The sequence below is a fragment of the Pundamilia nyererei genome, unplaced genomic scaffold (assembly GCF_000239375.1).
Source record: "Pundamilia nyererei isolate P.nyererei 1_Seehausen unplaced genomic scaffold, PunNye1.0 scaffold00215, whole genome shotgun sequence".
NCBI classification, from domain to species: domain Eukaryota; kingdom Metazoa; phylum Chordata; class Actinopteri; order Cichliformes; family Cichlidae; genus Pundamilia; species Pundamilia nyererei.
In genome coordinates, this window is record NW_005187616.1 from 665,552 (window position 1) to 684,770 (window position 19,219).

General features: G+C 40.8%; 2 protein-coding genes across 2 annotated transcripts in view; both read left to right on the top strand.

Annotated features, from left to right (window-relative positions):
* crata (carnitine O-acetyltransferase a) overlaps window positions 1-5,538 on the top strand; it is a 9,613-nt gene extending 4,075 nt beyond the window's left edge. The window contains exons 6-14 of the mRNA XM_005748169.2: window positions 857-1,031; window positions 1,114-1,292; window positions 1,776-1,876; window positions 2,101-2,220; window positions 2,849-2,971; window positions 4,298-4,433; window positions 4,593-4,655; window positions 4,837-4,974; window positions 5,149-5,538. Coding sequence (XP_005748226.1) covers window positions 857-1,031; window positions 1,114-1,292; window positions 1,776-1,876; window positions 2,101-2,220; window positions 2,849-2,971; window positions 4,298-4,433; window positions 4,593-4,655; window positions 4,837-4,974; window positions 5,149-5,364 — 1,251 coding nt within the window. The 3' untranslated portion in view covers window positions 5,365-5,538. The remainder of the gene's footprint in view (window positions 1-856; window positions 1,032-1,113; window positions 1,293-1,775; window positions 1,877-2,100; window positions 2,221-2,848; window positions 2,972-4,297; window positions 4,434-4,592; window positions 4,656-4,836; window positions 4,975-5,148) is intronic.
* Window positions 5,539-10,524: 4,986 nt separating this feature from the next.
* Window positions 10,525-17,426, top strand: LOC102204164 (leukemia inhibitory factor receptor-like). The gene is made up of 11 exons (XM_005748171.1): window positions 10,525-10,727; window positions 13,312-13,457; window positions 13,549-13,699; window positions 13,786-14,049; window positions 14,159-14,285; window positions 15,299-15,435; window positions 15,516-15,661; window positions 15,760-15,913; window positions 16,340-16,453; window positions 16,554-16,644; window positions 17,092-17,426. Coding segments are annotated over exons 1-11 (1,395 nt in total). The 5' UTR covers window positions 10,525-10,663; the 3' UTR covers window positions 17,093-17,426.
* The last annotated feature ends 1,793 nt before the right edge of the window (window positions 17,427-19,219 follow it).

Here is a 19,219-nt window from a genome sequence, read left to right on the forward strand (position 1 = left end):
GGCTATGTATTTTCTCTGCTTCAGATTTTAAGATTTTGAGTGAACACACTCATAGCTTGATTGAACAGTGATGTGTTATCTTTATCACCTATCCTGACTGGTGATAATAAATGAAACTAGATGAGTAAAGCGATCCTGGATATGTTAAACTTGCTTTTTAGTTGGCACATCTGAGCGAGCATGGCCTTTAGCAGTCCTGGCACTGCTTTACGCATTTTAGAAACAATAGAAAAGCACAGTCAGTCAGTCAGCCATCCTATTTATTAAGAGTCTAGCTGCTTGCTGTTGTTAGTAATTAATTTTAAGGCTGAGAGTTTTAAACACTGGGACCTTTTGGGTTTTTTTTTCTTCACTGCATCCACCATTAGGGGGCGATATTCAGCTAATGCCATACAGTATTCCAGGGTTTGTTCCAGGCTATTAGCCTGCAGTTAGCATTATCCCCTAATACATTCTTCCAAAGTAGTAATATTTATATAGGTTTGCAGATCTATACCCACAGACATAAACCTTTTGTGATTCATATAAAAGGAGGAACTGAGCGCTCTTCTAGTTTCAGGATCATTTCCTTCATCTTTTGCATTTTTGATTCATAAAAAAAAAAACTTTGACTGGGCTTGTTTTTAAGAAACAAATTAGTATATTAATCACTTGTGATGGATGAATGTTTGTATGTCACCCTAGTAGAAAGATTAACAAATCCCCCAAAGTTACCACTCTAGCACTTTTGCTTCCTAATTTAAATCAGGAACTATTCAAAGAATGTGTTAGACACAGGTCTGGACACCAGCTTTTGTTGCATCTGCATCTGGCAGACTGATTTCTGACTTAACCTCTTTCTTCCACTTGGATCCAGTTCTTTGTGCTGGACGTGTACAACAGCGACGGAACTCCGCTGACTGCAGATCAGCTCTGCGTCCAGCTGGAGAGGATCTGCAGTGCCTCAGCAAACTCCAACTCGGAGCCTGTCGGCATCCTCACCACGCAGCACCGAGACTCGTGGGGCAAAGCCTACCTCAACCTCATCAAAGGTGAGCCAACAGGACGCTGACTGTGTTATGAGAGCTGCGAGTCTGTGGAGCAGTTTAGTCACTTTTTGTTTTGTGTGTGCAGATAAAACCAACAAAGAGTCGGTGCTGGCTATCCAGAGGAGCATCTTCACACTGTGTCTGGATGGAGCGATGCCTCGGGTGTCTAATGAGCTTTACCGCAGCTGTGCCGCCATCCAGATGCTGCACGGAGGAGGCAGCCAGTGGAACAGTGGCAACCGCTGGTTCGACAAGACGCTGCAGGTGACCTGCACGTGCATACAACAGTGATCACAAAAGACAGCAACAACCTCATTAGACAGCCTGTACGCCAAGGTGTCTGTACATGCAGATGTTTCTCTCTCACTCAGCCTAAATTCAGCTTGAAGTGTTGTAAGAGAAACATCAGTATTACAGAAGAGCCTTTAAATCCCTCAAACTCTTAACAAACAACAAGTTTAACTGAAGGAAGGTGGCTGTATCTTAGACTGCAGGACAGTTTTAGCTGAAAAACATGAGTGGATGCATGTTTTCATGCATCAAGACATTTGATGTTTCTGAACCTGTCTCCTGCAGCAAGGCCTGGTTTCCTCACCCTGGTGGTTTGGTCTCTCTTCAGTGGGCTTTGATGTTTGATAAACTGGAACTGTGGTTACTGTAATAATAATATAATAAGGCCGTTAAATCCCTCAGCAATAGAGAAAACGTGCAGTGTTTTCCTTAAATGTTTTTTCTTCTCTCTTCCAGTTCATTGTTGGAGAGGATGGGGCGTGTGGAGCAAACTACGAGCACGCTCCGGCTGAAGGTCCACCCATCGTAGCCCTGATCGACCATGTTGTAGAGTACACGTAAGTAGGTCACAGATTATCTTCAGTTTATTTTCATAGAGGAACCCTTTAGAGCCTCTGGTATGGGAATGTTCACCACAGCGTGATTGGACATGTTTGAAAGCACTACATTTGTTTCAGTTGCTCTCTGCAGCTCAATTTCCATCTCATCCACTCATTCAGATTTCTTTTTCTGGTGTAAACACAGAGTCTGTGTATGTTTTGTTTTCTCTTTGTGTTTACAGGAGGAAGCCTGAGATGGTGCGGTCTCCCATGGTGCCTTTACACATGCCGCGGAAATTAGACTTCCACATCACGCCGGATATCAAGAAAGACATCGAGGAGGCCAAGAACAGCATGAACACGTGAGGGCAGCTTTTGGGATGAGTATCATGTTTGGGCAATATTTTATTTTTTCAGGACAATATTTGTGTTAACCCAGGTATAATTTGATATAGATTTGAGCAGTTGTGTGTAAAACAAACATAAAGAGATAACCTTGTTCAGTACTGACATGTAAATATGAAAAAGCTAACATATGGGTTGTGATTTTTTTCTTTTTCTTTTTCTTTTTTTTTCTTGATTTTCTTAACTTGTGTTTTTTTTCTGGGGGACTAAAATGAATCCAGTTAGAAGCTTTACCCTCTTTATCCAAAGTTTTCTTCAAGCTTAATCTGTGTGACCTAGCTTATCTGTATCGGTAGGACAAAGCTAAATATACTGCCGCTTTAATACGCTTTGTGGCCAGTTTCACATCTCGCTGAGCTCAGCAGATTGTTTACAAGTACATACTGCCCTCTGGTGGGGCTTTTGTGCAGCACACAACAAGGCAAATGGAAATATATCATCTCCTTATGTAAAGGAAAGAAGAACATCTTAATATGATGATACTGAAAATCATAGTCTAAATACTCTGGTACAACAATGTTGTCCAAACTTGCTGACTGCATACGTGTTAACAGTCAGTGTAAATGTGACATCTTTCCCTTACAGACTAGCCCAGGACCTGGACATGAGGGTGATGGTTTTCGGACACTTTGGAAAAAACTTCCCAAAAGCCCACAAGATGAGTCCCGATGCCTTCATCCAGATGGCGCTGCAGCTGGCCTACTACAGGTGAGGCGCTGGTTGGTGTTAGTGCCTGGCTTTCTAACTGTAGCACAGAGGTTGGACTAGGGGTGGGTTTTTATAATCGATTTATCGATTAAAATCGATTCTGACTTGGATAACGTGAAATCGATTCATTAAAATCCCAAATCGATTTTTTTAAATATAAATTTATTTTTCCCGAAATGCCAGAATCTCAGGTGAAAGATCACAAAATTTCAACAACCACCAAACAGCTAAGACGGTAAATGAGAGCGGGTACACGGATTCTGCACAAAGACTTAAACACACAGCGCGGACCCGCCGACGGATCAGAATCAGTGAGATGTCGCCTTTCTCAGCTGACGGTCGGGGTTGAAAGCCGACAGCTTGCTGATTCTGATCTGTTGGCGCTTTGTGTCCACGCCCTTTTTGCGCTGATCATAAAGCTGTTAGTTTTATCTCTCTCCAAACAATATTGACCGAACCAGCAGCAAAAGAAGATCCAAACTACAAATGTAAACTTTTTAAAATTATGCAGCCGTGTCTCTAACAAAACCGCTGTAACTTCAGAGTTAACGTTCATATGTTGATTAATGGTTTTCTTTCATTTTTGATGTACTGCGGAATATTTTTATAAATTCCCAGGTCAGGAAAATCACCTTCATGTTTTTCTGTGTTTTATCTTCAGCTACTTTAACACAAAGGCATCTGCTGTGATGCTCACACCTTTGATAAAGTCTTGCGTGTGTCAGCTTCCTTTTTATAGATAGAAAAATATGTAAATGTACTGATCTGAATTATAATATTTCTGACTGTCAAAATTTCCCAGATTTAAATCAAATTGAATTGAATCGAATTGTGGATTCGGGACCTTGTGAATCGGAAACGAATCGATTCTAGAAATCAGTGACGATACCCAGCTCTAGGTTGGAAATCATATGAGCCATTGCTCTGTCTGTGTAGGGGCTTTTAATTTAAAAATTTACAAGATTTTCCCTGTTATTCCTCTGTGTGTCTTCTAGCCTTCTTTATCATCTCAGTGCAGCTAAACCCAGGTTATGTAAAAAAATTATTATTTTTTTAAAAAGGTCCTGCAAGATCCTCTTAAGCATCTCTCAGCAGAGAGATGATTTTGGGATGCTTCTTTAAACTGCTGTAATCGGTAGGATTACAAGTGTCATCTTTATTTAGTTTCGTTCTTATATGAATTTAATATAAATATAAATTCTTATGTAAATCTTAATTAAATTAACTATGACGTCTTCTGAAGTGGAGCTGTGACTGAACATCAGAGCAGTTTAATTCCTCATTTTTGTTCCTGGAGGTAAAATATCCTCTCCTCTCTCCTTGCAGGATGTACCAGCAGTGCTGTGCCACATATGAAAGCGCCTCCCTGCGGATGTTCAGACTCGGTCGTACTGATACGATACGATCAGCTTCACGTGCCTCAGCCGCCTTCGTCAGAGCCTTTGACGATCCCAGCAAACAGGTCGGCCACCAAACTGATCATACAGCGGCCAGGAATGAATGTTTTTATTTGATTTAATGGCTTGTTTAAATTCAGGTTTTATTAAACTAGACTCGTTAAATGAATGTGAGTCAAGTTTAATGCAAGTTTGATTTTTCCATCTTCTTCCTGTTTACACAGAACTCTGAGAAAGTGGATCTCATGGAGAAGGCTGTAAAGGCTCACAAGTCATACACTAACATGGTGAGTGCTCACAGCACTGGGACTGTAAAAGGTCCAGCAATGAGCACATCTCTGCAGTGACAGTAGAGGTGACTCTAGCCTCACATCTACAGTATGGGTGCAGAAAGTGAAGGGACCTGTATATTTAGTGAATCCACTGGAAAAAAAAAATCATTGCTTTTGCTCTGAGTCTCCTTCATAGGCAATCAGTGGTCAGGCCATCGACAGACACCTGCTGGGTCTGAAGATGCAGGCCATCGAAGAGAACCTCTCCGTCCCTGATGTCTTGAAAGACGCCGCCTACACTAAAGCCTTACACTATCGACTGTCTACCAGTCAGGTATACAACAATATTCTGAAGCAATACATGCAAGTAGAAAATGTGACCCTGCGACCTTGGCGTTTTCACGTATATGTAATTCTTTTTATGTAACTTGAGCAACACAAACTCCAGATGAGTTGAAACATCTAAACGTCCTGCAAGCTAACCTCTACTTCTTATATCTTCAAAAAGGTCCCATCCCAGACCGACTGCGTCATGTGCTTTGGCCCTGTTGTCCCCAACGGGTACGGTGTGTGCTACAACCCCATGAACGACCACATCAACTTTGCAGTGTCTGCTTTCAATAGCTGCAAAGAAACAGCCGCAACACAGCTGGCTCAGGCAGTGGTGGACGCGCTGCTGGACATGAGGACACTGCTGGAGCAAGCGCCGAGAGCCAAACTGTGAGGCTCCAATCGAACGTTTCCGGAGATGAAACAAATGCTGCAGTGAGACAGCCGATTTGTTTGATTTATGATGCACTTTAAATGAGACTGAATCAGTGAGAACTGCTGTCCTCCACATTTCTAATGATTTTATGATGTTACTAAAAAATAAATAAAATAAAATAAAAAAATCACAGAATGAGTGAAGCACATGTTTACAGCATGAAAATTTAACTGTTTGGTGGTTTTGACTGGATATTTCACCATCACATGATCACCTGATCAGACCGAAAACCAACAAGTCAAAACTCTTTGAATCTTTAAAAAAAAAAAAAAAAAAAAAAATTAAAGCTGCAAGCAGCGTTATGAGGGCCCTCGCACCGCGGCGCGTCGAACCACGACCAACACCTAAAACCAGCACGTCCGATCTGATGTCACATTGATGGAATTCATGCATTTAACCACCAGCTAACATTTCATCTCGGTCAATCATGATTATTATAGTCATCCTACTAGGTGGCGCTCTAACCAATACTGACAAGTGGCATACCAAACATTTCCGAGCTCAAGTCTCATCATGCCTGCGACCTTCGGGAGAGATTGGACATTGTGTTTTTGAGTGACAGCAGATTACTGCTTTTTGGAGAGTGACTGAAACTCCACGTGCCGCCATGACCACCCTGTTTCCCTGAACGTAAAAAGCTTCGCAATTTAACATCACAAAGGTCTTTAGATTCCACACACTGGAGATTATTTCAATATGATGAAATCACTTGGAGTTCGTCAAAGTACGGTGCCTGAAAAGAGGGGAAAATGTCACCGAAATTACACATTAAATTTAGAATGGCTGACTTCCTGTTGGATTTGGGATATTGCTCCAAGAGACTTTTTTTGTACATCTTGATATCTTGTATAAGTTTACCAGGTTTCAGACATAAAACACAGAGCAGGGGCTGATGTTTTGAAATTTTGTAGGGGGCGCTGCGGAGCCATTTTGCGCTATTCAATGAAAATGATCAAATAACAACAAAGCCTTCATCACGTTGGAGGTGTGGCCCAAATTTCAAGACTTTTTAAACTTTCCAAGACCCTCAAAAGCCACTTCATCTTTCATGGTGAACCGCGTTGCCACCAGGATGCGCCGTTCAGTTTAAAGTCACAATTTTTGCACTGAAGCATCACGAGGGACTGATGGTGATATTCACCGCTTTTGAGGTGGTCACAATGAATCTGTGAAAATCAGTACAACAAAATTAAAGCCATGACATTTCCTGTTGCCACTAGGTGGCGCTGTGCGTATTCCTGACAATGGGCACATCAATCTGTTCAGGGCGGGTCTGACATCATGCCTGTAAAGTCTGGTACTGATCAGACTGGATTTCATTGAGTTACACTAATTTGTTTCTTCATGGCGAGACATCAAAGTTCGCCATGCTGCTGGGGTCACACCCTTTCGCGAAAAGTCAGTTTTCTCTGTAACCCAAGACCAACTCCTTAAGGCTTTCCTGGAGAAATTTGAGGCTGCAGATGTCACCCATCACAGTACTGTACCCCAAAGTGTAAAACATGACATTTCCTGTTTCCACTAGGTGGCGCTGTCCCTGATGTCAAATATGGCAGTTGAAATATGTTCAGGGGTGGAGCCTTATCATATGTGTGCTCTTTGGTCCAGATCGGACAATGTATGACAAAATGAGAGGCTATAAGATTTTCATGGCGAGTCATCGAAATTCGCCGTGGCGCCACGGGCTCACCGTATCGCGAAAAGTCAAAAGCTCCACAATTTAACATGGCCCAGGTGTGTAGTTGGCACTGACCAAAGATGAAGCTTATACGACCAAATCCCAAGGAGTTCAAAAAAGTTCGAGGCGTGGAAATGGAAAAATTAGAGCCAAAATGTCACCTTCACTTCTAAATTGCGGACTTCCTGTTTGGTTTGCGTCAATGGGCCCACAGACTTTTTTGTTTGTCTCGGCATGATACACATGTGTGCCAGATTTCATACATGTAGCTCAAACGATGTGGTCGTAGGGCTGCATTTAACAAGGCATAGGTAGCGCTCTAGAGCCATTTCCCAGTGCTCATATGTAAAACCATTAAAATACAAAATTTTTCACCAGACCTGGCATGTGTGCAAAATTTCATGAGTTTTTGAGCATGTTTAGGCCCTGAAAAACGCCCTTGTTTTCCTGAATAATAATAATAATAACAAGAAGAAGAAGAACAAACGGAGCAGATACAATAGGGCCTTCGCACTCTCAGTGCTCGGGCCCTAAAAACTTGATCACACAGATTATTTTCTGTACTTTGAAAAAAAAATCATTAATGAAGACTGCTCGTTGTCTGATAAGAATATTTATCTGTTATCTGTAGTTATCTGTAGCTAGCAGTCTGGTTTGTACTTGTGTGCCTTAGACTTCCATCATTGTGTAATGCACAAAGCTGCGCAGGGTGAAAATGTTTTTATTACTTTTTTTAGTCTTGAACTTGTAAAAATAGGAGAAAGTTTTAGAAAATAACATGTTTGGACTATTCCATAGTTTAAAACATAACCAGAGAAGTTTAGATCAAGCCCACCAGAGACCACATTGTTGGAAATCAGTAACAGCTGCAAGCCATTTTGCAACCCTGCTCTACTCTGCCTTCTCTTCTTGATGACTTTTCCCACACTGTGTGAACTTGACTTTTGACTAGAGTCTAAAAGTTCACCACAATCATAGATCGCGAATGGCCTTAACTGGGTTTAAGGCCATATGTTAACGTAATGTTGCACTTAAAGATTAGGCTTTAAGATTACACTAAAACATGTTTACTGGAGTCTAAATGAGGTTGTGTGTTCACATTTGACTAACAGAATTTTGTTGGCCAGTTTAAACGATGGGAACGATGTAATTATTGTGAATGTAAAAAATACAAAGTTAAAAGAATGATTAAATGAATATTGTTCAAAGCACTTGTTTCTTGTATATTTTTCTTTATTTTATTCTTATGGTAACATGTGGGGGTTTTTTGTTTGTTTTTTCTCTTAGCACCATGGTTCATGGACACTCACAGCCACTTCATTAGGTATACCAGTTAAGTTGTTTAACACAAATCAGCCAATCACGTGGCAGCAACTTGGTCCTGTGAAGGTGATAATATTTACTGAATTTAAATGGGCTCCACAGTTGGAAGGTAGACTCATAATCTGCTAAAACAGGGGTGGGGAACTCCAGGCCTCAAGGGCCGGTGTCCTGCAGGTTTTAGATATCACCCTGGGTTAACCCACGTGAATTAAATAATTAGTTCATTACCAGGCCTCTGGAGAACTTCAAGACATGTCCTGCAGGACACCGGCCCTCGAGGCCTGGAGTTCCCCTGTGCTAAAATTGCTGTTGGAAAATATATAACAAGCCCTTTTTATGATGTGACGGTGATGGTGAATAATTTGGTTAGCACTAGGGGAAAAAAACACTTTAACCAAAGCTACATAAGCATGAAAGCATGAACAGTCTGATGTGTTACACCAAATGTGAAGCAAAGCTTGGCCTCGTGTTGCCCATGTGAATACAGTCACACTGGAAAGCCCCAAATATTTGCCACTAACAACAAATAGGATGAGAAAGAGTCCAATGTTATTCCAACTGGACATTTAGTATGACATGAACATTTAATATGTGACCTATGATTATTCTTTCAAATCATGCTGACCAAAAAGCACCGGCCACCCACAAACAGAATCAAACAACTGCTCCTGATGGGTTTCCAGGACACGGCGTGAAGCAAATTTTTGGCCAAAGATGAAGCATAAAATGAGCACGAATTTGGCTCCTCTGGAGTCAATAAACTCAGTTTAACTCAACCACAACTACAATAAGTACCTTTAAGGTTCTTAAATGCAGAAATCATAGGAGCCTCATGCCGTGTGTGACTGGTGGGAACTGTGCAGGACACTTGTGTTTTTATATTGCTGTAGTCAGAAGGTGACATTTCCCAGCAGACGAAACATTACAGTGAATTAAACATGAAAAGACTTTGAGTAAACCAATGACTCAGTGCGGCTCATGCTGGAGCTGAAGTTCAGTTCCGGTTCATTCAGACCCTGTTCTTTGTCTACCTTGCCCCCATCCCTAAAACCAAACACTCACAGGGAAACTGCAAACTCACATTTTGACTGTCGTGCTTGAATTTCTCTGAAATTTCTAAACCGTCACTTGCTGCCAAAACACAGTGGAAAGCGGGAAGTGGAAGGAATTCTTCTGTTAGTCATGACTGAAGACCCTCTTTGTAATCTGTGTAAAGATAATTAATCTTTTTAAATGACTGGAAAAGTAGAGATTAGGTTATGAGAAATACATCATCATACAACACATCATTTTCCACAGATTTCACCCTCACAGTCACTCAGACCTTAGAAGGGCTCTTTGTATGGACTGAGAAGTGTGCGTGTCTGTGTGTGTGTACACTGGGTGAAATAATTATTTGATCCTCTGCTTAATTTGTAAGTTTGCTTACACACAAAAAAATTAGCTGCCTCCAATTTTAAAGGAGAGAAACAGAATATCAACAAAAATCCAGAAAAACACACATAACATAAAAGTTTCATCTCCTACAAATGACCATCAATCACACTCAGTCTTGGACTCCAAGCAAGATCTTGTCTCGTGGTGGATAACAGAAGAAGTGACAGACCTCAAAGCTATCTACAGCAGGTGACCAGAATCTGAAAGTCATGTCCTTAAGAACTAGGGGAAAAAAATCCAGCAAACACCTGAGAGGTGCAGCTGCCCCTTCAGCTGATTCATCTGCTGTTCACTGAAGACTCATCAGAAATGGTTTCAGTGGAAGGGTGGCTGTCAAGAAGCCATTCTTTATGAAGGAAATGGGTAGAAGAGGATGAGGTATGCCACACTGCACAAGAACTGTACTGAACACTAGTTCCAGCAGGTGTAATGGAGGGATGAATCCGATGAGGAAGTTTGGATTGATTCTGTTTGTTGGCTCTGATTCACTCCCTCTGACTGATGTTTTTCTAAAAGGTCAGTTCCCAGTAAAAGCAGCAGAGCGGGTGAGGCGTGTCCCAACTGGCAGCTGAGTCCTAGTTATGAGAACACACAGCTTCCTGTGTGTGGTCCACCTGGCTCTCACAGTCATTACTATATAAATGGATCTGCAGAGTGAGTGTGTGAATGGAGCACAGCTCCACAGAGTAACCTGACACTAACTTTCTTCTTCTCTCTGATATTTTGCGCACTGATTCTTCAAAAAAAAACCTGAACCTTGCTTCATATGCTTTTCAGCCACCTGTTAGCTGATGCTCATTGCCTCAAAGGAAGAAGATCATGATCACATGGTTGCTACTGTTTTCACTCTTCAGACAAAGCACGCAAGATGGACAAGGAGAGGGTAAGTATGTCGTCCTCTGTAATAGTCTTCAGGTATGAAAAGGATTGGATATTTTTAGTAAAGAAGATTTCAGATTTCAGCTCTTAGTTGTGTATACACCTGAGTTTGCACAAAGAATCTTTACTATGTATGCTAAAAGCCAAAGACATGCAGTGGAGCTCCAGGTTATGTTGACTTTGCACTCACCAGAGTTTTCAGGAAGCATTAGCCACTGAGATGCAGAATCAAGGCATAAGTAGTGTCTGTAATTTCCCCTTTGTAACAACTGCACAGGGGGTGATTTTTTAATTGATAATTCGTTTTTTATAACCAACCCATTTAAATGTTTTATAAAGGTTTAAAGTTTGCATTTTCAACATCGTTTTGACTAGCAGATGGGCACAGACCTCATTGCGAGCTATCTGTTGGTCTTTAGCTTCGATAATTGTGGACCTCTTGTTGGTGGGTTTGGAGTTTTTTTGTAACTCAAATATAAAATGACAAAAAATATAAAATGCTGTGTGGCTAATTTTACTAACAGGCCCCATGAAGTCTGCTTCAGCTTTTTTGAGCAAAATTCTAGGATATTATTATTATTATTATTACTATTGTGGACACAAATGGTCACATCTTCAGTTCACCTCACAACTTTACAGTGGGATTCCCAAAAAGTTGATCCTGTTCATCTGGATGTATCGTTTCAGTGGGAGAAATATTTCATTACTCATCCAAGTGACTTCTTCGGGCTTCAATCCAGATAAACAAAATCAACTTTTTGGGATTTCCTTACCTGAAAGAGTAAGCTTGCATCAAGACTTGCTTGATGGATTTTTCTTCTTTGCTTTTTTGCTTTTAATCTTTAGATATCTTCATGGGAGTCTTTTCTGTATGAGAAGGACAGTGTTCTCGAGCTGTAACCTCCTTCTTCTTTCTCCAAACATAAGCAGCATTTCTTTTGCGCAACATCTCTAAAATGAGAAATATCCTGTCTCAGAGTGATGCTGAAAAACTAGTTCATGCATTTATTACTTCCAGGCTGGACTACTGTAATTCATTATTAACAGGAAGTCCTAAAAACTCCCTGAAAAGCCTTCAGCTAATTCAAAATGCTGCAGCAAGAGTACTGACAGGGACTAGAAAGAGAGAGCATATTTCTCCTGTATTGGCTTCCCCTTTTTGGCTCCCTGTTAAATCCAGAATTGAATTCAAAATCCTGCTCCTCACAGACAAGGTCTTAAATAATCAGGCCCTTCGCTCTCACACTGCAGGCTTGTTGTTCCTAGAGTATTTAAAAGTAGAATGGGAGGCAAAGCCTTCAGTTTTCAGGCCCCTCTTCTGTGGAACCAGCTTTCAATTTGGATTCAGGAGACAGACACTATCTCTACTTTTAAGATCAGGCTTCCTTTTTGCTAAAGCATATAGTTAGGGCTGGACCAGGTGACCCTGTCCTCCCTTAGTTATGCTGCAATAGACGAAGGCTGCTGGGGGATTCCCATGATACATTGCATATTTCTTCTTCAGTCACCTTGCTTACTCAATATGTATTAACAGACCTCTCTGCATTGAATCAGACTTGTTATTAATCTCTGGCTCTCTTCCACAGCATGTCTTTATCCTGTCTTCCTTCTCTCACCCCAAACAGTCTGGGTTTTTCTCTGTATGTACTATTGTAGGGTCTACTTTACAATATAAAGCACCTTGAGGCGACTGTTGTTGTGATTTGGCGTTGTATAAATAAAACTGAATATAATTGAATTGAATTTAGCCAAAGAGATCTCGTTTCGTCGTATCTACTAATGGACATACTTCTATTATGCGTAATTTTCTCCACGTGTCCTTAGCATACTTATGTCTGGCTTGAAGGCCTCTCTTCAGAAGAGAAGCTTTTCTTGGTCTTTCTCTGACTCTTTGAAATCTTTTACCTCCTGCCTCTGGCAGACTTGTGCTGCAGTGTCTCTCTCTCCTCTATTTTTCAATGATACATCTCATTCCAGTTTTGACCTTTGGACATGCTGTGATAACTTTGTACACCAGTGCCTGCTTTGTAAACTTTAACAATGTATTTTTTTCTCAAATGGAAACTGATTTTATTTTGTTTATTACAGGGGTTTACAGAGGCCAAAACTCTTTTGTATCAGGTTGTAAACATGTTTATTTCTGCTCTAAAGTTGGATATTTTACCATGGGAGTTGATGGGTATAACTACATTACAGGACATTGCACATGACGGGATCACCACAATTTTCTGCCTCATAGCTTGATGCTCAACACTGGCTAACACAACATGCACTTCAAATACGATATCCAATTTTTTGTTGGTGGCTCATTGTTTGAATTCGAGAACTGAAGTAGTGTTTGAACCTGAAAATGTCTAATGACATCAGCTCTAAGAAGTGGATTGCTATAGTAGGTTCATTCATCCACCAGCACAGATAGATATGACAGTCTTTAACAAAACATCAGTATTTGATGCCCGGGCAGTGATGACACTATTGGCACCACTGGCTGTGTCCTCACTGACTGCTGTTCAAATAGCCCAACGATGACTGTGAAGAATTGTTCAGGTCACTTTAACCATAAAATGTCCTGTGGTCACTTCCTTTAGGTGTTTTGCGTTGTGGACCTCAGAATGTGACTCTTGACTACGACAGTTTCCTGTTAAAGTGGGAAGATGACCCTTCTTGCTCTGTGATACGAGATGGGCTCGTGTACGAGCTGCAGCTTCTCATTGCAGACAAACCTGAACACAATGTAAGAGATTATTATGGGTAACTATAATCCTCACTTCTGTAGCCTCCAAACAAAAAGCTGTTCCTCTAATGTGTTTATGATAATGTTGTAGGGTGAAGTTGTTGTGGCACCTGCACAGATAGGATCTACTCATTCCTGGAAATGGACTTCCCATTTACCATCGCAGTGTGCTCGCCATTCAGTCCGGCTCAGGTCCCAATACAACAACCAATCAAGCCCATGGATGCAGAAGACGCTACCTGGTTAATATTAAGTTCAAATCATTTGATCTTTTTTTATTCTTAAACACTTTACAGTCTTGTTTATTCTTATCACTGTGCTTCTTCAGACCAGGGTGAAATACTGGTTCTCCCAAGAGACCAAATATTGGAGGTGGGCAGCACAGCCACATTCTGCTGCATGGTGCCAGACGGGGAAAGTATTAAAACAATGTTTCTATATGACTACAAAGGCACTAATGTAACAACTACAAAGATCAGTGAACATGTGCACTCCCTGACTGTTCACCTGGACCAAGAATCAGAAAACTATAGTGATGTAATATGTGAAACAACCAAAGGAGACATCAACGGAGCCAGTTTTCACACCAGCTGTAAGTATGATGTAGCATTTGAGATTGTGGTTTCTCAAATTGATCTCGTAAATAAATGGTTCTCTTTTAAATGTGCTTCGGTTTTTCCTGGTATTTGCCACAAACGTAGACCCTCCTGATGACAGTGATCTTAAGTGTGAAACCCGGGATCTGGAATCAATCGATTGTTTTTGGAACGTAGGAAGGGCAGCAAACGAACATCCTGCAATGGAAAGAACATATCAGCTCCAAGGAAGGTATAATAAGACCCAACCACCCCTAATATATCTACAGTGTCCTGTATGGAAGCATCTGAGGGTGTGAATCTTAAAATAAGACACCTCACTGGACACCTTGTTAAAAACCACTGCAGACCGTTTCAGATTCAGAAGAACAAAAAGTTGATGAACAGTACTTTTAGATGATCTCGATGATCTGTAGTCAGAAGTTACAAAAATGAGCACTTGCTATGCAACTTCAGTTGCAGGATGATTTATTGGGGGAAAAAAAAACTGAAAAAATAATAGTCAGAAAGCAAAGTGCTCTACTGCGAGAGCATGCAGACTCCAGTGCTATCACAGACAGACAGGCTGCCCTGTTTACTACTTTTAGTTAGAGTGAAAATCTACAACATATCAGGCCTTGTCAAAACATTCCCTTTTAAAGTGCACCACTCTCCTTTGTAAATTCCATGCATATCCAAGCATAAGCCACACACACACGCAGAGATGGTTAACACATTATTTGAAAACTAAAATAAAGTGCCCAGAATAAACATAGTCCAAAAAACAAATTGATTAATTATGGGATAAACAGTAGTTATGCTTCTCACAGTATGTAATACCATATAGGTCAAAAGTCAAAGTGAGTTTACAAAGAGAACGTCCTTGATGAAATCACAGTGGAGTTGTTTTCAGGGCTATTCTTCTTTAATTTCACTTTATATGATTTGCAGTGAAAACTGCACACATTACACCTCGTCACCAGAGTTCTTAAAAAACCCAAAAACCTGAATATTTATAAAAGTAGTTTCAAGCAGTTGAGAGAAATGCTCTGATTTAAAAGACCATCAAAGCAAAAACATTTTGGGATCTATAGACTAAACTTTAAAGCACCAAACGTTATTGATTAAGCAATAAGGAGTTCAGTCAATGACAAATTTAAAATGTACTCTTACTTTGCTTCCTAGTGAATGTGCAGTCCTGCTAGCCTCTGTATTTATTTAGTTGTAAATATTTAGTAATAGCGGTGTATATTTTTTACATTTTAGCTCATGCATCAATGGACGTTCAGGTAAATGCTCGCAAAAAGTAAAGCTGGATGCAGCTGAGAGGAACTGGACCTTAACAGCAACTAATCGGCTGGGAAAGCTCGAGATCCATGACAACGCGGACCTGACCAAAAGAGGTAAAGCTTTGAATAAAATTTGGTTAAATGATTATTTTTAATCCTTAAGATCAGCTGATTGTTGTGATCTCTTGTTTTAGTGCACCTGGTTGCTCCAGACAAAGTGGCAGCTTCAACTGTGAACCCCAGAAACATCAGTCTGAAATGGAGCTGGACTGTGCAGAAGTACAGTAATCTCAACATCACATGCCAAGTACATGTCAGTGATGGAAACTCTAATACCAAAGTGAGTAGATTAAAAAGGAAGCTAAGGTATTGGCTTTTCAAAGTAAAAGTCTCCACTGAAGTAAGCTAACATAATTCCTTTCTTTGCAATGTTTCCAGACTGAAAACTTTGGAGTTGGCCTCACAGCTGCAGTCATCAAGGACTTGATACCACACTGGAACTATGTTGTGAGGGTCCGATGTGGAACATCACAGCATTTCTGGAAATGGGGTGACTGGAGCAAAAGTGTCAAAATCTGCACGAAGGGTGATGGTAAGTATTTTCTTTATAAATCATAAGGTTTTAAATAAAACTGTATGATGAGATACAGATGAGTCAAATCTTTTATACAGTCTGAGTAAAGTCAGGTCATATGAAAGTAAGAAAAAGTTGCTGCTTCTCAACTGATGTGACTTCAGTAAACATTTACCTGATGAGCTTTTGGTCTCAGTTGATTGATTAAAGTCTCTTACTGAAGTAAATGTGGTGCTCATTTTGTAAATCATGGTCCCACTGGAGTCATAAAAACACAGCAATCTATCTTTTGATTGATTATGAACATTTCTAGAAGAAAAATATTTAATCTGCAAGGTTTGACTCCTGATTTTGTTTCTCTACACAGAAAGATTAGCTGGTTGCCTGAAGATCATAAAGATGTGTTTATGTTGTAATATTGGTGGTCACTCTGTCTTGATACAGTCGCTCTTGGAGCTACCAGCCTGATTGAAAAGAACCTGAACATCAGTTCGTACACCTTCATGAAAAACGCACAAACAGCAGTTTCATCCAACACCGTTACCTTGAATCCATCGAGTAGGTTACTTTTTTCATCTTGAAGACTATTTTCTTTAATTAGACTGTCAACTGTATCATTTTCTTTGATTTACTCGATGCGTTTCATTATTTTCACCAGCTTACTTGACAGTGCTGACCTTGATAGCCCTGGGAGCAGTTTTTATTATTCTGTCCATCTGCACAATCCTCTGCTACAGACACCGGGTGTGGTAAGCAGTGCACATTTGCCTCTTTTGTCTCCAAATCTTTGTTTGGCATTTATTTTCATGCATTCTATCACCCAACAGCATCAAGCACAAAGAGAGCATTCGGCTAAACATGTCAGTTGTGGTCCGATTTGGGAGGGAACCACAAACTACAGAATCCAGCATTGTTTAGGCAACGTCACGCACCGATTCAATATTAATTTTAGTGACCCCATATTGACATATCTGTAAGAGAATCAGGATATCTGTCAGGGAACTGTTGTTTCTTTTGTTAGCTGATATTTCTTGTGTGTTTCAGGTCAGTTTATGGACGCAACGAGGAGTGCAATAAATTACTTTCTGTCTGGCTGCTTAATGCTACCTCTATACTCCACACAACTGTACTACTCAGTTCTTTATTAGTTTCCTTGTATATTGCATTATCATGAGGTCATTTTCTCTGTTTTTCAGAATGAACATGTGTTTGATCATCATCACTTTGGTCAGAGTCACTACAGCGAGGTCATGGATGTTCCTGAACTGCATGATAATTTCTGACCACTAGAGCCTGTTGGTAGCCAGGACCTGATGTGTTGTACCTTCTCTCCATCTTCCAAAGATGACTACAATAGGCTTCTGCAGAAACCCCGCCATGCCCCACTTTACCCACAGAGGAGTAACCACACAGTCCCATTTCCTGTGTGTCCACATACATTTTATTACTACCAAGACATCTGCATAGCTGCTAGATGTGTGAACACATTTAAACTTTACACAGGAACTTTAGACATCATTAACTACAACAGGGGTGGGCAATTCCAGGCCTCGAGGGCCGGTGTCCCTGCAGGTTTTAGATGTGTCCTTGGACCAACACAGCTGATTTAAATGGTTAAATTAGCTCCTGCAGTTCTCCAGAGGCCTGGTAACAAACTAATCATGTGATTCAGGTGTGTTGACCCAAGGTGAGATCTAAAACCTGCAGGACACTGGCCCTCGGGGCCTGGAATTGCCCACCCCTGAACTACAACATAGTTAATCAACTTCATTATCGTCTTCGGCTAGGGTTAGGGCTGGGTTTTGCTTCAGTCACATGAGCCAGTCACTGGCTCTCTTTCACAGCATGTCTTTTGAGCTGTCTTCCTATCCTCACCCCAACAGATTGTGACAGATGATTGCCTCTCCTTGAGCCTGGTTCTGCTGGAGGTTTCTTCCTGTTAAAAGGGAGTTTTTTATTTCCATTGTTGCTCAAAGGGGGTTGTCTGATTGTTGGGGTTCTCTTATTACTGTAGGGTCTTTACCTTACAATGTACTGGGCCTTGAGGCAGCTGTTCTGATTTGGCTCCATATAAATAAAATTGAATTTATTGATTAGATAGTTTGTATTCTTTAAATTTGTTTTTATTGTTACCTATTTATTGGTTTTATTGTTATGTATTATAAATGCTGCTACCAAGAGCTGCTTCTAACAGCTGATGCTCAATGACAATAAAGGTTTCTGATTCTGAACTGAATTGATTTGTACCTTCTGAGGACCAAAGAGGCACATACTTGTTCAAAACCTGTAAAAGGTATACATTAGCACCCGTTCTTTTATTTGTTTAGGTGCAAAATCAAAAGGTTGTACGTGGTTAAACAGACTGTTGTGACCAGCTGTTGCTCCCGATCCTTTGATTCTGACCTGGTAAGACACGAGACAGAATACTTCACTTCCCATGTTCCTCCTTATTTACACATGCGCATGGGGAGATGTGCACAGTGCTCCTGCAGATCTGAAAGACGCTCCTTCAGTCTGTTACATTCATACTCTAAGCCCACAATACATTTAGAACACCTTTGACCTGACCCCCACATGTGACTATATCACTGAATCCATACACACTATCCTATGACCATTGGTATGTGCAGCTGTCTTGTCTCTTACCTACATATATCCTGGCTCCACATTCCTCCTGCTATTCTCAGAAATGAAAAATGTCACATTGCCCTGTTTATTTCCCTGTTTCCTGCTTAAGGCCAGGTCAGAAAGCGGTCACAGTGCAGATACATATGGACACATTCTGGCGCCTCTCTTCCTATGTTGTCTATCCCCACAGTTTCACATGAGCCATAGTTTCACATGATTTTCCCCCTTGCTCAAACTATTCATACTTTATTATTCAACTGCATCTCTGCAGACAGAGGCCTCTCTTTTTAAAAAAAAAAAAATCATGCAAGCCCTACGTATTATCCACACAGAAAAGGAAAAATTTGGCAAAATATTATTTTTTCTATGAGATTTGAATCCCTTCATATTTGAAAACCACTCCTCTAAGGCACTGTTGTACCTTTGTGGTCTGTTCATTACACAGACTACTGGCCAGTCATTCCTGCTTCTCTTTAGGACACAAAGAGGAAAGGTTACTGCTCCTATGACAAAACGTATCCCTCAAGTTACCTTATTTTCTAACACCTCAGTCGCCCAACCCTAGAGACTCGTCAGAGATCATCTGGCGACCACTGGTTGCCATGTAAAAATGTGTGTTTCCTGACTGGCTTCAAATGGGCTCCGGAAGTCGTTCGTTTGAAACTGATGTAGTGCTTTGGTTACTAGCAGGTCTCT

What these genes read in the sequence shown, in the direction of transcription:
- LOC102204164 (XM_005748171.1), top strand. Translation starts at nt 10,664, where the DNA reads ATGATCACATGGTTGCTACTGTTTTCACTCTTCAGACAAAGCACGCAA. An exon ending in CGCGGACCTGACCAAAAGAG is followed by an intron (nt 15,436 to 15,515) that starts GTAAAGCTTTGA and finishes CTCTTGTTTTAG; the next exon opens with TGCACCTGGTTGCTCCAGAC. An exon ending in AATCTGCACGAAGGGTGATG is followed by an intron (nt 15,914 to 16,339) that starts GTAAGTATTTTC and finishes GTCTTGATACAG; the next exon opens with TCGCTCTTGGAGCTACCAGC.